The sequence below is a fragment of the Ranitomeya variabilis genome, chromosome 1, assembly GCF_051348905.1.
Source record: "Ranitomeya variabilis isolate aRanVar5 chromosome 1, aRanVar5.hap1, whole genome shotgun sequence".
NCBI lineage: Eukaryota > Metazoa > Chordata > Amphibia > Anura > Dendrobatidae > Ranitomeya > Ranitomeya variabilis.
Genome location: NC_135232.1, coordinates 144,583,668 through 144,600,302, shown reverse-complemented (window position 1 = coordinate 144,600,302; position 16,635 = coordinate 144,583,668). Strand labels below are relative to the sequence as shown.

Here is a 16,635-nt window from a genome sequence, read left to right as displayed (position 1 = left end):
CTAGAGGAAACATTAAAGTAACTACAGGAGACTTCTCCATAATGAACTAACATGCTGGCCACCTTCCTGTAGATGCCACCATAGTGGATCTCTCGCACATCACCTGGCTCCCCCTAAGAGGCACTTATTGTGCTCAGTCTCTACTCAGTCTCAGTACTACTCCAGACTATTTTTTTTTAACTCTTTGCTAGGAATCACATTGAGTGCTCAGCATAAATGAGTACACCCCAACCCAACATTTTTTTTTTATGGGATACCATAACAAGATTTAAAAGAGTGATTGCCGCTTCGCATAACAACCAATGTGTGATTCGACAGGTCAAAGCCGCAATCATGTAGCGCCGAAGAGGGACTGTAAATTAGTCAAGACCGCTACCGGTGAGTGTGCGACTACATGTATTACACTCACATACGTGATCCCTAACAAAAGGATAGAAAAAACTGGAGTAATACTGTAAAGGGCACAATCTATACTTCAGCATCCCTGAGAACAAATTAAACTGAGCCCAATCATCTGATCCTTCACTAAGCAACAAGGTTCCTTGGTTGCTTTTGAGCATTAAAGTATATTGTTTGCTACTTTTGGATTGAGCCAGACTGATGCTTGATTACATTAGGACTACTACTAGTCATAGGTGGGATTCGGCTGGTTCGCTTTGGTTTGGGGGAACCATTTTTCTATCACTCAGCAAGTTCACCACACCAGAGAGGAAACAGCCACTATATGGTTATCTTTATGAAGTGGGATGTTACAGTAAATAGGGGGCTGAGAGGAATTATATAATGGCTTCATATTTAGGGTCTAGGAGGAAGCTGTATATAGAAGAGGCTGAAAGTGATGTAAGAGTGGTGGACTATGCTGTCGCATTCCTGCTCCTGAAGACACCAATCACATTATGTGAATAATGTCATGCGTTTTATACACATAGGTTGTGTAATGTGAAGTCTAAGTTATGTCCTGCTGTGTTTAGTATGTATTGTGATATAGATAGGACTGTATTTAGAGATGCTGAGAGAAATGATATATTGTACGATTGGATGGTATAATAATGAGTGTATACAGGCAACAGTGAAGAATAGTGGAGGTTACTGGCAAGTTTGAGGCTGCATTTTAGCAATACGAACATCAAAGAACCCTGGAAATTATGATATCGTTCCCACAGAGCACAGATGCCAACATTGTTGAGTCTGTGTGGCATTGCATGAAGAGACAGAAGGATTTGCACAATCCTGCATCCACAGAAGATTTATTGTTAGTTTATTTAAGATTTTGGGGACAAACTCTGTGATGAGTTTCCTCTAAAACTGTGCAAGTATACACAGTGGCATGTAAAAGTTTGGGCACCACTTGTCAAAATTACTGTTATTGTGAACAGTTAAGCAAGATGAAGATGAAATGATCTCTAAAAGGCCTAAAGATGCACACTGTTTCCTTCCTCATCCAGGGAGGTATGGGACAGAAGGGTATAGAATAACAGAAATTTGACAGATTGGGAAAACAGACAGGGGTAAAAGAAAACTACAAGGGAATCAAGGGAACTGAAGAAGGAATAAGCTAAATGGGAAGGGGGGTTAGGCTAAAACACACAATACCAAATCCACACAGATATCTACTGAAACAACAACAACCACCTGCTACTAAATCAGACTACTCCTTCACCATCAAACCAGGAAGTTGAAAACTGTCACCAGCAAATCCCTGGTGCAAGTGGTGAATATATACAGTATATACTAGAAATAGGCCTGACACTATCGCATTGAGGCTATGTGCACATGTTGTGTATGCGTTGCGAAAATGCATGCACAACACAACCCATGTTAAAAATAAAAAATTGCAGTATTCTCACCTTCCGGTGTCCTGCGCAGCGTTACCAATGCTCGCGATGCTCCTGGCAGCTGGTGTTCCAAGTAGTGCCTTGCGTTACAATGACCTCTGATGACATCGCGGTCTCGCGAGACCATGACATCATCGGGTCATTTTGTAAGGCATTACTGGGAACGGCATCTGCCAGGAGCATCACGAGCATCGGTAGCGCTGCGCGGGACGCCGGAAGGTGAGAATATTGCGATTTTTTTATTTTTAACATTATATCTTTTTACTATTGATGCTGCATAGGCAGCATCAGTAGTAAAAAGAGAGAGCGAGAGAGAATTTTCCAGACGGAAAATTCTTCCATGCATGCTCGGTTTGAAAAGACGGCATCCATCGCTGGATTCCTGCTTTTCACAGTCATCCGTCGGTGAGCAATTTTCCGACGTGCAGAAAAAATGTTCCTCTCTACATTTTCTCTGCCCGACGGACAGTAATTTTACGACGGATCCAGTGCACGACGGATGAAACGTGTGGCCATCCGTCACAATCCGTCGCTAATACAAGTCTATGAGAAAAAAACGCATCCTGCAGGCAAAATGAATGGAATGACTGATTCTCTAGCAACCAGGCAACCCCCACATGTACTTATGCTGGCTAACAGATGTAAATCATTCAGCTGCGGAAAGAAAAACTACGGTAAATCTCCGAGCACTAAAAAATACTCGGAGGACCCCTGAGGATGCTCGAGAAATCTCGAGTAACGAGTATATTCTCTCACCACTAATCAGAATACCTTTTTGATCATCTCCATGTGTTTTTATCTTGTTGTTAGTACTATCTATTTGATGGGAAAAATGTGGGTGAATGTAGATTTTAGGCGATGATAATAGGCTTAGTGCTGTAACCAAAGCTGGATTGATGCATACGTACAATGATTAGATTATCAGCTAAGGATTATGTTCATATTTAATTGGATTTATTTGGACCTGAGAAGAAAGCCAGGGAAAATTGGAAAGTGATTAAACAACATATGGCAATGATTATATTTGTTAGGGATCTGCTTTGTAGTTCAAATATGATAAATTAAATTAGATTGTACATGGAAGTTATTGAGACAGTAGAATGACAAAAACTGTAAAAGTAGTTTTTCCAAAGAATTACTTAAGCTTTTATATTAAATTTACAATTTCCTAGAAAATATAGACACGAATTTGGGATTAAAATTCTTGGAAATGCTGAAATTTAATGGCAATGATAATTTGATAATTACATTTGTTTAAATCTAACTTTAGGATATAAAAAATGTCTGAAATTACAGAAACATGTCTTAGTGGTTTCCTTTGGAGGGTGTCTATGAGCGAGATCACCCTCAGATTTGTAGTCCTAAGTGCTCTTCAAAGCTATATACCGTAAATTTGTAGCATCCAGAACTCTGAAGGGTCTGTTACCAGGATGAGATGTTGCAAAGTTAAAGAGGTTTTTGTGGGCCTTTCATATTAATTACCTATTCTAGACTATTAAAGGAGCACTCCCATGTATGTTATAATTTACCATGTGCAAACTATTATGTATGTAAGTGTAATTTGTGTAATCACACATTCACCAGATGATGTCTTCTCCTGGGTTGAGCCCCGTTCCGCTCCGCTTTGCCTCCACGTGACCACTTCTGTAACTTGAGAGATAACTGCATTGGTTACAATCTCAAAGTTACAAAGCCTCGTTCAGAATTCCCATAGACTTATATTGAGAACATTCTGAAAGTGACCTCCGCTCCACGCAGTAGCCACTGTGTGATTCAGGAGGTCACAAATGATGTGACATATTGCTGGAGCAGACTAGAGTGGGGCTGATACTGGGAGAAGACAGCGGCCCACTGCTATCACATGGAAAAATAAAAATAAAATAATTGGAGTGGTCCTTTAATATTAAGGCTGAGTCACGCATAACGATATCGTTAACGATATCATTGCAACGTCACGCTTTTGGTGACGTAAGCAACGATCCCGCTAACGATCTCGTTATGTGTGACAGCGACCAACGATCAGGCCCCTGCTGGGAGATCGTTGGTCGATGGGAATGATCAGGACTTTTTTTTGGTCGCTGATCACCTGCTGTTATTCCTGGATCGGCGTGCGTTACGCCGATCCAGCGATGTGTTCACTTGTAACCAGGGTAAATATCGGGTTACTAAGTGCAGGGCCGCGCTTAGTAACCCGATATTTACCCTGGTTACCATTGTAAAAGTAAAAAAAAAAAACAGTACATACTCACATTCTGATGTCTGTCACGTCCCCCGGCATCCACAGGGTTAAAACTGCTTTCGGCAGGAGCGCTGGTAATGCACGCGCTGCTGCCGAGAGCTTCCCTGCACGGAATGTGTCAGCGCCGGCCGTAAAGCAGAGCACAGCACCTGGTTACCCGGGTGCTGCAGGGGGACTTCGGCATCGTTGAAGACAGTTTCAACGATGCCAAAGTCGTTCCCCTGATCGTTGGTCGCTGGAGAGAGCGGTCTGTGTGACAGCTCCCCAGCGACCACACAACGACTTACCAACGATCACGGCCAGGTCGTATCGCTGGTCGTGATCGTTGGTAAGTCGTTTAGTGTAACGGTACCTTTAGACCAATGTTATCAGACTCCCAGAACCCCTGCCAATCAGCCAACTAAAGGGCCTACAGTGCAAGCATTGCTTTATCTTCATTGCTTGTCAGACACAGCACTGTACAATTTGGTTGGTTTGGTTGGAGATCATTGCTGAAGAAAGGGGGAACCCAACTGTGATTACAGGGGAAGATGAGCAAGTAATGCTCTGAATACTGGGGAAACATACCCATTTGTGCTTTGACCAAGCAAAGTTAGTGAACAAACAGGGAGTGCCCTGTTGTGATCACCTAGACCCTTGCTGTATTAGAAGGTGGTTGGAGTTTCTGTAACGTCTTGGGAAATGAAAGGACTTGCTATGGATACTGGGGAAATATAACAAAGACATTTATGGCATCACTGGAGTAGGGGGACTTCTGTAACTATTGTGGTAGGGGCTGCTGGGAGAAAGTCACTGCTGTGATCCCTGGAGAGAGCAGTGGTTGACACAGTGCTCTGCAGTGATGTATCTTCTGGGGAAAGGTGTGGGCTACTGTGACTATTAGTTCAGAAATTTAGCATTGCAGTACATTTAAAAAAAAGCACCCGGCCTATCGTCTGTATGTAAACCTACCACTGTGAATTATACTAAATAATTTCCATACTAACAAAATGCATCTGCATAAAAAATAACTAAGTTTTTCAATCCTTGACTATAAACTGCTTCTACAGCGTGACTCACTCACTACTTTACCCGGAAAAATTGCTGTAACTTCTAAAAGAAACGGTTGTCCGTACCGAAATTTGTACTGTACATATCTTTGGTTCATGAGAAGTGAGAGTAAAATGAAAAACATTGTACTCTCACTTCTGAGAGTGATTCTATCTGGTTGTCTCCACTGCAAGATAGAACTAGCTGCGCGGCGGTAGTTTATATGTGCCGCTTGCATTTCACTCCTGCTGAATTCCTTCTTTATTTGTTAACAATGTACAGATATAGTTTGGAGGAACGTGTTTTCAGTGTGAAAACTGAGTCCTTACAGAGGTGCCAAAGTGAGTTTCTAAAGACGTTTGGAGGTTCTGTTCCACCATTCAAACCGTGTATTCTGTCATTGGCGAATAAGCTGGAACATACAGGAACATTACTGGATAGGCATGATGGAGAATGTCTTAAAATTTCTGAGGAAACAATTCAATATGTGAAACAGCGACTTCTGGAATCTTTACGGAAATCGTTGCACAGGCTTTCCAAGGAGACAGGCCTGTCATATTCCACATGTCAACGAGCGGCCAAGAAAGGTGGTGTTCACCCATACAGTGACTGTACTGATTTAGCACTGCCGGATTCTTTTTTCGGGGCCATTTGAAGGGTCGGCTGTACAATAACAAGCCATGAACATTACAGGGACGCTAAGATAACATACAGCGAGAAATTCAGGCTATGACCACAGACTTCCTCCATAATACATTCAACAACATGGAATGGCGTGTGCAGGCATTCTTAAATTTGGGAATTTTCAACACCTGCTTTAAAATATCAGTTTCTCATGAACCAAGGTATGCACAGTCTTTATGTCTGTATGATAGATCATCTCTTTTAGAAGTTACAGCAATTTTTGCTGGTAAAGTAGTAAGTGACTCACTCTGTAGTCATGTTATCATCACTTATTGCATTCCTAATACTAATAACACCTTTCCATCCTTCATTAATTCTGTCAAGTGTTTCAATGTTTTGTTACAGTCCTGTAAATTATTGAATAGCAGAAGAGCAATATTTTTTATATGGACGGAAATATAATGTTAAAACCATTATAAAGTCTATGGTTTAACCAACAGCTTCTCTAACAGGCTACAATTATTCTTTCTATATACTTGATGTATATTATTAAGTCATTTTGTGCCAATTTTTGTATTTAGTGATTAGTCTTAATGTGGATTATTTATTTATCTAATATTTTCTTCTAATAACAATAATATCACATTTCAGAATCCTAAATCACAGTTTTGTGGATTGAATGGGGCGCATTGTCTTATTCGTGCTGGGCTACGGTCTTGACATCTGCTTTCTGTGTCACACTATTTTATACCATGTTTTATACGTGTTGGCTCCATAACTTTGCAACCAATTTCAGACCAAGAAGTAGCCAAACATGCATTCTTAATGAATTACCAAATCCTCGGCTTGCCATTTCACTCTCATTCTGGATTTATAAAGTAAACCTTTTGCAGCATATCCTGTGTTCTAGTTACCGAATCACCATTGTTCTGAATCTGTTTGAAAATGTGAAATAAATACCATGTGTTACGTGGAAGAATGCCGTACACAAACCATGTGTTGGGAAAGTTCCGCTCTCAATTCTCTTTAGTTAGATCTGTAACTAAAAATATATTCTCTCTTCACTTGTTTATTATTCCAACAAAGAGGGCTAAATTAAGAATTCACATGTTACAGAAGCCCATTCCAACAGTTTTATCATGATTTCATCCACAGTATATGTATTACAAGTGATATCTATATGTCTGTGCAAAGACAATCCCCTTTCGAATCCAGCCACTGTGACGATCAGCTGATTGCTGTGGGTCTGACTCCCGACACACATAGGAAACAGGCGACATCTAGGATTACAAGGTGGCCAATCCATGGCTTAAGTCTGCCAGAGCGGGACTCACTCTTGAAGATATTGCTAGGACTTGTATATTACGTCATATGGATAGGGATTGATCTCATGAGACAAATTCTTTAATATAAATACCTAAGTTTAGTCCAAAGAGATTTTTTCAAAAAAACTGGCACTTCCTAAACAGTATATAGCCAAAATGCGGACTGACACTCTTGGAAGCTGCACGAAGAGATCCAGATTAAATTAAGAATTAAAATAATATTTTATTAAAGTATTTTAAAATTTAGACAAACATATCTAAAATATATACAGGTACCCCAACTAGCCAAAAATACTCAATGGAATACATGGTCTGTTTGTTCACTCCATTATTTTGATGTAATCGTCATATTTACTAAAACAGACTAGGACCATATTTGGACAACTGCACATATACCATAAATATACTTAAAGCACCAAAAAAGCAGTCTGGAATGTCCCAATTAATACAAACATACAAAGACTTTATTCATAAATATAGATAAAACACAGGTATGCAGCATGGCAGGCAAACGAATCCCCCCTACAAAACCCGCACACACATCAAATAAAGACCGGATAGGGTGCACATAAATATCCTAGACGGCGACTACAAAGTAGTCTGCATCATGTATATCAATTGAAATGTAAGAACGCCTGTCATAGGTACATGTGACTATGCTTACACGTATCGTTCAAATACATACCACAGTAGGGGGTCACAGTATATGTGCACACCAATCTCGTCCACCCCGACGCACGTTTCGGCGACTACCTTCCTCAGGGGTTGTGACCGATGTGGGGGGCACAGATTAAATACCTTTCCGCCCGGAATTCGCAGTGATCGCGCTCGCCAGCGCGTCGCATCATCTTGGATCCAGCCTGCACGGCCTGCGGGACCAGAAACACACGGGCCCCATGTGATCCGCCCCACAAGGCACCGCAAAAGCCGAAAACAGCGATGACGCCACTGCGCATGCGCGAAAAACACTAGCGGCCATCTTTGAATACGGCACATTTACTGGCATGCAAAAAAACATATAAAAACATACACTACGTAATTCACGTACATCAAACCGCTGCGAAAATACATAACAACCATTTTTAAACTAATCAGCATTTGCTTATTAATATAATTAAGAATACTACCCGCTCTTGTGACTAATATTACAGCAAACATATCCCCATACGTATCCCACACACCAATAGAGATACCCATAATTTTCTAGCATTAACCACGTGTGTAAGACGACTACAAAAACAGACCCCAACTAGGAGGGATTCTAAGGCTAAATATAAGTACACCCAAATACTAGTGTATGGTTAATAGAAAGCATAATAACACTTAGAAACCGCTAAACACAATATCTAGTCCATAAGTATCCCTATTCAGAACACGGCAAGGGTGATTACATACTAATAATATCATAGTCGCGTGACCTAAATTCTTTCTCAACAATCCCGGCCAATGCTGAAGGGATAAATGCCCATTTACATGTAAAAAAATTCTTAATTATTTAATTATTACCCGGTTATTCCAGTGCTGCTCCAATGCCCAGTGGGTGACCAGAATCCCTCCTCACCCTGACGCACGTTTCGCTTCTGCTTCTTCTGGGTGCATTTCATCCACAGCATATGTATTAAAATTGATATCTGTATGTCTGTGCAAAGACAATCCCCTTAGGAATCCAGCCACTGTGACGATCAGCTGATTGCTGTGGGTCTGACTCCCGACACACATAGGAAACAGGCGACATCTAGGTTTACAAGGTGGCCAATCCATGGCTTGAGTCTGCCAGAGTGGGACTCACTCTTGAAGATATTGCTAGGACTTGTATATTCTGGAATACGTCATATGGATAGGGATTGATCTCATGAGACAAATTCTTTAATATGCTTCAGTTATTTCATATAATCATTAAAATATTTTTTTCTGGCTTCATATATTAATGATTTAGCCTTAGAGTGCATTTACAAAGGTTGATTATTGTGAACTAGCTGATCGTTAATGATCATTTCATGATAATTGGTCAGTGAAAACAGGTTGCAAGTCACCTGACAAAAGAGCAAAATGCTTGTTCATCAGGTGAAATGATTTTTAAACTTGCTTAAAAATCATGATTCTGAGCAGCACATTGTCCTGTGCTGCCAAGAACGATGGCAGTCTACAATTATGGCACAATCTATTAACAAGATTTCTGAGTGCATGGAAAGTGCAGTTGGCTTGTCTAAACAGACTATTAACCCCTTTCCGGAGATGGGTATAATATTACTCCCATGTTGGAATCCCTCTCTTTGATGTGGGCTCACATCTTTCCCGGCACATGTCAGCTGTTTTGAACAGCTGACATGTGCCTCTAACAGCTACGAGGGGAATCGCGATGGGTTGGGATGGAAACGTGATTGCGGGTCACCGATGGGTTTGGTATGGCATCCAGACGTCTCCAGGAGACCTCTATAGTTGTCATAGATGGTCGGCGCTCATAGCAAGTGAGCATTTCTGCTACATACAGGGGATCTGATCATCGCCTGTATATAGCAGAGCCAATCAAAGTACTGCGGCTTCTAGTCTCCCATGGAGACTATTGAAGTATGCAAAAAGTGTTTTTAAAAATATTTAAAAATAAAAAAATATATGAAAGTTCAAGTCATCCCTCTTTCGCACCATTCAAAATAAGACAATACAAAAAAAAAATCAAATATACACATATTTGGTATCACCGCATTCAGAATCGCCCGATCTATCAATATTTAAAAATAATTAACCCGATCGCTAAATGACGCAGCAAGAAAAAAATTTAAAATGTCAGAATTACATTTTTTTGGCTGCTCCTACATTGCAATAAAATGCAAAAATCAAAAGATTGAATCTACATCAAAATGGTAACAATAAAAACGTCAGCTCGGCATGCAAAAAATAAGCCCTCACCCAACCCAAGATCACGAAAAATTGAGATGCTGCAGGTCTCGGAAAATGGCGGCTTTTTTTTTTACCAAAGTTTGAAAAGTTTTTTCACCACTAAACAACCTAGACATATTTCCTGTCTATGAACTAGTATGAATATTGCCTTGCGCTGGCGTGTACTCCGGAGGACAGAGAATTAACTTCAATCCAATATTGCGGCCAGCATGCAGCCAGCAGGTAAGGAAAGGGTGAATCAAACACCCGAAAACCACACCCATATGACCCAAAACTGGTCCCGCCAAATTCAGGTGACAGAATCCCTTTAACTGTTTTTTTGTGAATGATATATAACCATTATTTGAGCAGTGTAGGCCTTAGTATGTATCCGCTATATTACTAAGTGTTCCTATTAATATTACCTTGTGATGCCTGCATAGTACAATCATACAAAGTATGAGGCACGGCTTTGCACGTTACACCAGTTTCACCCACATGTCTATTATGGTCCAACATCTGTGAATTGATTCTAAACTAACAATACACAATAACATATATATATATCGGTGGTAAACCTAATATTCTTGTCTTTGTTTTCTAAACAGGAGGTTATTGCTTACTATTCCCAATACTCCTTAGATGAGCGAATGAGGAGCCACATGGCCTTAGACTGGATAATGAAGGAAGAAGAGAGTCCTGGAATCATATCTCAGGAGCTTCAGCTTGCTCTCAGGGAATTGGAAGAGTCGAGAAAAGCCGGGAGAGAGCTGCGATTCTATAAAGAAAAGAAGGAAATCTTGAGCTTAGCTCTGAGTCACATCTACAGCGACTGCATTACTTCACCTACACATGTTGATCATCTGAACTTTACTCTAAATGGTTATCACTAGTAGATCTATGGCGCTAAGTCTTCTGATAGAAACAAGTTCTTGTTCATAAGACCACCCAGGCTCAACAACAAGGAAACTTTTATGGACATTGTTACTGAGTTGTGTATTTCCTAGTGATTTACAACACATTCTTGCCTTGTACTGTAACAAAACGGCAAGTTTTTTTGGTAGAAGCTTCATTTTTGTATTTTGTATATCAGCTCTGTATCTGTACAATATGGTACTAATACTATAATCTTAATTCATTATGGCCAACCTGAGGCCTTTACTGCATCATTCATGGTCCCGGATGCCCAAAATGATCACATAATGCACGTTCTAAACAGACATGTACAATATGCTTTAGTTTTTTGCATTGTATGATTTCTGTTCATTTAAAGAACTTTCACTAGTAATTCAAGATCATGAAATATACAGTATAATATCCTGACTCACAAAATGTCATGTCACATGGCTGCCTCGTCCATTGTCTCCTTCACATGGATGAAATATCATAAGACCTACATCTGATGGAGAAAGCAGCCACATGACAGAGCTCATTGTCGCTACAGCTGGAGCAGACAGGATCAGTATGAAATTGTGACAGTAATTAGAAACTTTTTTTCTTCATTAATACTTCAAAGTGGCATGTTGTTTGTGTTCTCAACGTTACACAATCTTTTGTGTTGCGCAACACAAAGATCTTAAATTTTTCTTGTCATTTCAGGAGAACTTTAAAGGGGTTGTCCGGTTTAAAATTAAAAGTCTGCAGTCGCTCTGTGTGGCTGCAGATTTGTGAATCCCCCAGGCTCACACACTGTGTGCTGTGAGGATACGCCGTTGTATGTCCAGGAATGGCGGTCAGGTATGCGATACGATATGCATACTCCCGGGCATAACCCGTCTAGTGGACGCGGCCTCATTCAGTATACTTGTACTGAGCGAAGCCGGGCCCACTAGACAGGGCACGGCCTCCCTTACTTCACTTGTATCGAGGCCACGCCAACTAGACGGGTTCTGCCCGGGAATATGCATATCGCATACATGACCGCAGTTCTTCTACAGGCAACCATGAATCCTCGCAGTGAGATTCACGCAGAGTGACTGCAGACTTTTCATTTTAGACTGAACAACCCATTTAAGCAGAAAGTCTGAGTCTGCCCCTGGCCCTTCTGTCCTTCTTTCTCCCCTATTCATAGTATTTTATCACCAGCAACTGTCATCAGTAATTGGAAAACCTGAACACACCATGTGAGATTGTACCTGTAAATTAGGAGTGAAAAATAAGTCCAGGAGGAAAAAGATGCAGATTTCTATTACATGAGATATTACAAAGTTTCTTATCTTTACTTGTATTATTGATTTCTAAAAAAAGTTCCTCTATTGTGAATAATAACATAGCTCCTATTGACTTCATCTGAGTTCCTGTGGTCCTCCTATTGATCTGAGATGGTTCCAATTCCCCAAATGGTCAGACCATCTCTTATGAGGAATAACCCTACCCAACTCTTGAAATGAGCCCGACCATGGAGATTTTGTTTTACTAAATCTGTGTACATATGTGTGTAGTGTAGTGGGAGTGTGTTAATATACTCATCCACTGCCACCTTCTCCAGGATCCAGCGCCTTTAGGCTCTTCTTAGACTTGTCACTTCCGCTCCTCAGACTCTCCTGCCCACTCTATGCCCTATGACCTCTTTTAAAATGAAAGTCTATGGAGTCTCATTCTGACGCTCCATAGACTTGTAGTGTAACAGCCACTTCGGGGTCAAGCAGTGCGCAACGAGTCTGAAGAGAGTCTGAAGAGCGGTGATGTCACTCTGAAGAGGAACGGAACGGCGCTGGACACCGGAGAAGGTGACAACAGTAGGTGAGTATAGTCACACATTGACACTACACTACATACACAGATTTAGTAAAAAAAAATCTTCACAGGAGGGCTTCAGGCTTCTTTAAGTAGATCATGGCATGTTACTTTGGAACAAGGCCATTCATTGTGGATTGCCTTCTAGGATTCATAGAATAGCTGATAACATCAGTAGGTACAATCCTATAAAAAAAAAAAGTTTGTCATGTCTCAGTAATAGGAATGATTTTGTAATAGAAGTTTCATATTGATGTGACTGTTGTAAATCTAATGGCCACACTGGTGGAGATGACGCTAAGTGCACTTGCTTTCCTTATGCCCGATCCACATTACTGTGACAGCTGTGTATGATTTCTTCATAGAATCCCAGTTAAGATCATCTAATCTCTATAGTTTATTTGCTTTTAGTGTTTTGCACTTTTTTACTAAACCTTTTGAAGTGACTACAACGTTTTTTGCACTTAGTATTTTGCACTTTTTTCTTACTTTATAACTTGCTAAACTCTTGTAGCTTTTGTATGTGAACAGTTCTGAAAATAATTTATTACAGGGATTCATCTTGTGTTAACTTTTTCCAAACTTTCACTGCTACAATAAGAATACACATGTTCAATAATATTATTTAGACCCCTAAGTTTTGTGACCAATAATTGTCCTTAGAGAGGTCGGATTCTTTTTCTACAACACTGACATCTGCAGGCTAGAAGAAGCACTACACTAAATTTAACATTAATGCCAAGTCACAAGAAAACAAGGCATAAATTGATATTTTTTTGTTTTACAAAAATATGATTAAGAATTAAAATCCACCCAAAAAGCATTTCAAATTGCAGATCTGCAAGTCTGTAAATAATAAATTTTAATAAAGCGTTTAGATAAAAACATGATAATGTGACCTGTTTTGGTTCCACTCTGCAGTTGCAGTTCTAGCTATTACTGATATACTACTGTGTTATAGTTATATAATTTAACAGATAAAGGGAACCTATCATTAGATGTGTAGAACGTGGCAATATTATATGGGATAACAGTCTCCCTCTCTGAAATTTCCCTAGCAACTTGAAGGAAATATTAAGGTTGTACTTAAAGCTGAGCAAATTTTTCAAAATTCAGTTCTGATTGCGATCGGTGGCGAATAATGTATGTGCAATATGAGCCGTACACAGCCAAACGTCATTGGAGTCAATGGGAGTAGAAATGAACAAATATGTTCAGAATCGATCGTCAAACATAAATTCTGCACGAATAGGGCACCAATATGGCAAAAATATGGCAAATTCAGATTCGGTGACCGATTCCGAATATATTCGCTCAACTCTAGTTGTAATGTCATTAGAAAGGAGAAAAAAAATTACTTTGCATGAACCTACAAATCAGAAGAGGAACTGGATATTCAGGCGCATAGGAGGCCATGAAACACTAATGTGGACAATGGATTAGGGGCCTACGAATCGACTCATTGTTAACATATAGTGTTGTAATTGTGCATTTTCTGCCACCACTCCAAGACCGCAGTGGTGGTGGCCGATTCCCTTGGCTACAAGATGTAAACTATAAAACTTACAGCATGTTTGCTACCAGTTAATAGTCATTGGGTGGGTCCATCTTCACAAGCAGTCAATCATTTCTACCTTGCAGGGCAGCTCCAGGCACGCTCGGGTGTCCTCCGAGTATTTGTAAGTACTCGGAGAATTAATTTTCAGTGCCGCAGCTGGATGATTTACATCTGTTAGCCAGCATAAGTACATGTGGGGGTTGCCTGGTTGCTAGGGAATCCCCACATGTAATCAAGCTGGCTAAGAGATGTAAATCATTCAGTTGAGGTGAGGTAAACTAAATCTCCGAGTACTTACAAATACTCGGAGGACACTCGAGCGTGCTCGGGAAATCTCGAGTACCGAGTATATTCGCTCATCACTAATCCTAATATCTATTTTCAGGGGCGCACCATATCCCAATCTCGCTCCATTTTGATTAACAGTTCAAACCAGCAGCACTATCACGTCGCTGGCCTGAACTTGCTTGCTTCAGTTGCGGCAATTTAGACAGTATTGGAAGTGCTAGGATCATATCAACCTTCTTCAATAAGCAGGTGCCACCATCATCCCAGCAATGGGTGACGTGGAGGATGGCTCTACTTCTGCCACTAACACGCACAGGGTGGTAGGAGGTGAGCAGTGGTGACAAACTTCTCTAGCCCAGACACTGAGGAAGAAGGGTCCAGATTAGCTAGTGACATGGGAGAGGAGCATCTCTGCGTGCTTTCGAGATGTTTGCTCACATCTTGTTAACATGTTCATGTTCTCAGACATCAGTCGTGGTCCATCCCATAGGCTCCGAGCTGTAAACCATAAAGCTCAATAACTCAAATTTCAGGTGAACTGTGCATAGAAAAAGCTAATTAATTAAACATGTGCTTAGTTTTACAGGGTCTACCTATTTATACCTACTTAAAAACATAGGAATAACACTTTAATGGATGGATGTATTAAAATAGTTGACATCTACAGTATGTTATTATTATAATGAAATCCCACCAAATTCTTGTGTTGATTTTACATGTTTAGCCAGGATTGGTTAGGATGGATTGATGATTTTTTAGCAAATGTACACTTGTACAGTATCTGATTTTGATAAACTTTTCCTACCTGAACCCTTGAAAAAAACATCACACACATGACACACAAATATCTACAGTCGTAGTGGTACTGCCTATAAATACTGTTGGAATTGATTGAACACTTTTGTTATTCTTTGGTTTTGTGCATTTTTATAACACAAGATGTAATTTTTGTTGCATTGTTCTAAATGACAATTTAGTTGATTAAATAAAGATGTACAGTCAATTTTAAAAGATTCAATTTTTTGCTACATTTTCAATTGTATATTAAAAGGGTCGTCTGCCTATATCACTGCCTATATGTCTAGTTCATAAAAGAGATCTGCCACTTTGGACTTTTCTAGTATAAGTCAGAGCAGAGAGTTGCTACTATCATCAATTCCCACTTTAGAGAACCTCGTGTTAAGATGTGATAGTAGATTGTCAGGGAGTGGTGCTGCATTTGGACAGAAGGTTGTCCTTGAAAACCCCTCTTAGTAAAACTATATGGTTCACATGATGATAATGCTAAAACATAAAAAAACCTGTTAAAAAAAATATAAATGTAACAACAATGATAAATGTAACAAGAATGCTATAAGCTAGATTTCACATTAGCTGGCTACTAGATTGAGTGGCTCTTTTGAAAGTAAAAATTTGTAGACTTCACAAATCTTCCCCAAAAATTTGATTCAACACAAATAAATTTGCTCCAATCTCAACACTAGAGATTCGCTCAACCTTTCAAGGTTCAATAAAAGGCCCCGAACGCCATTAGATTAAATGGGAGGCCAAACCAAACGTATACACAACACCATCAGGGGTGACAAAAAGCTTCCCAAATAGTTAAAATTAGATTCAGACACCATGAAAAGTGGCATCAATTGACCCACTGTAAAAATTTGCAAATGGCACAGCCGCAGTCAGCCATGAGCCAGGCATGAAGTAACAGGGTCTGGCCCAGCATTCACAGCTTGGAATTGAAATTTCAATGAGGACCTGGTGGTTAAGGGAGTGGTGTAAGCCTTCTTAGCTGGAAAACCTGATACCTCCATTTTTTTTTATTCCAGCCACACTTAGATGGCACAAACATCAGTTTTATACTGTAATAATGTTAGAAAAAGGTAAGGAAAGTAACACAGGTAGTTGACAGAAAGTGTTGGCCTTCCTGTCTGGGAGCCCTACTTACACAGGCAACCCTCTAGATGGAAATAGAAGACTTCTGGCATATGAAGCTTTTTCAGTAAAAAATGATTTCTTTATTTAAACATCTTCAGCGATAAAAAACAACATCATGGGGACCCCCCATAGGCCTGACATGTTTCGGACCCAGTAAAAACAGTCCTTTCTCAATAGAGGGTGGCATTA

At 40.1% G+C, this 16,635-nt stretch overlaps 1 protein-coding gene across 1 annotated transcript in view; it reads left to right on the top strand.

Moving 5' to 3' along the window:
* The window catches only part of LIX1 (limb and CNS expressed 1), a 198,072-nt gene extending 182,550 nt beyond the window's left edge, over nt 1-15,522 (top strand). The window contains exon 6 of the mRNA XM_077289588.1: nt 10,538-15,522. Coding sequence (XP_077145703.1) covers nt 10,538-10,822 — 285 coding nt within the window. The 3' untranslated portion in view covers nt 10,823-15,522. The remainder of the gene's footprint in view (nt 1-10,537) is intronic.
* The last annotated feature ends 1,113 nt before the right edge of the window (nt 15,523-16,635 follow it).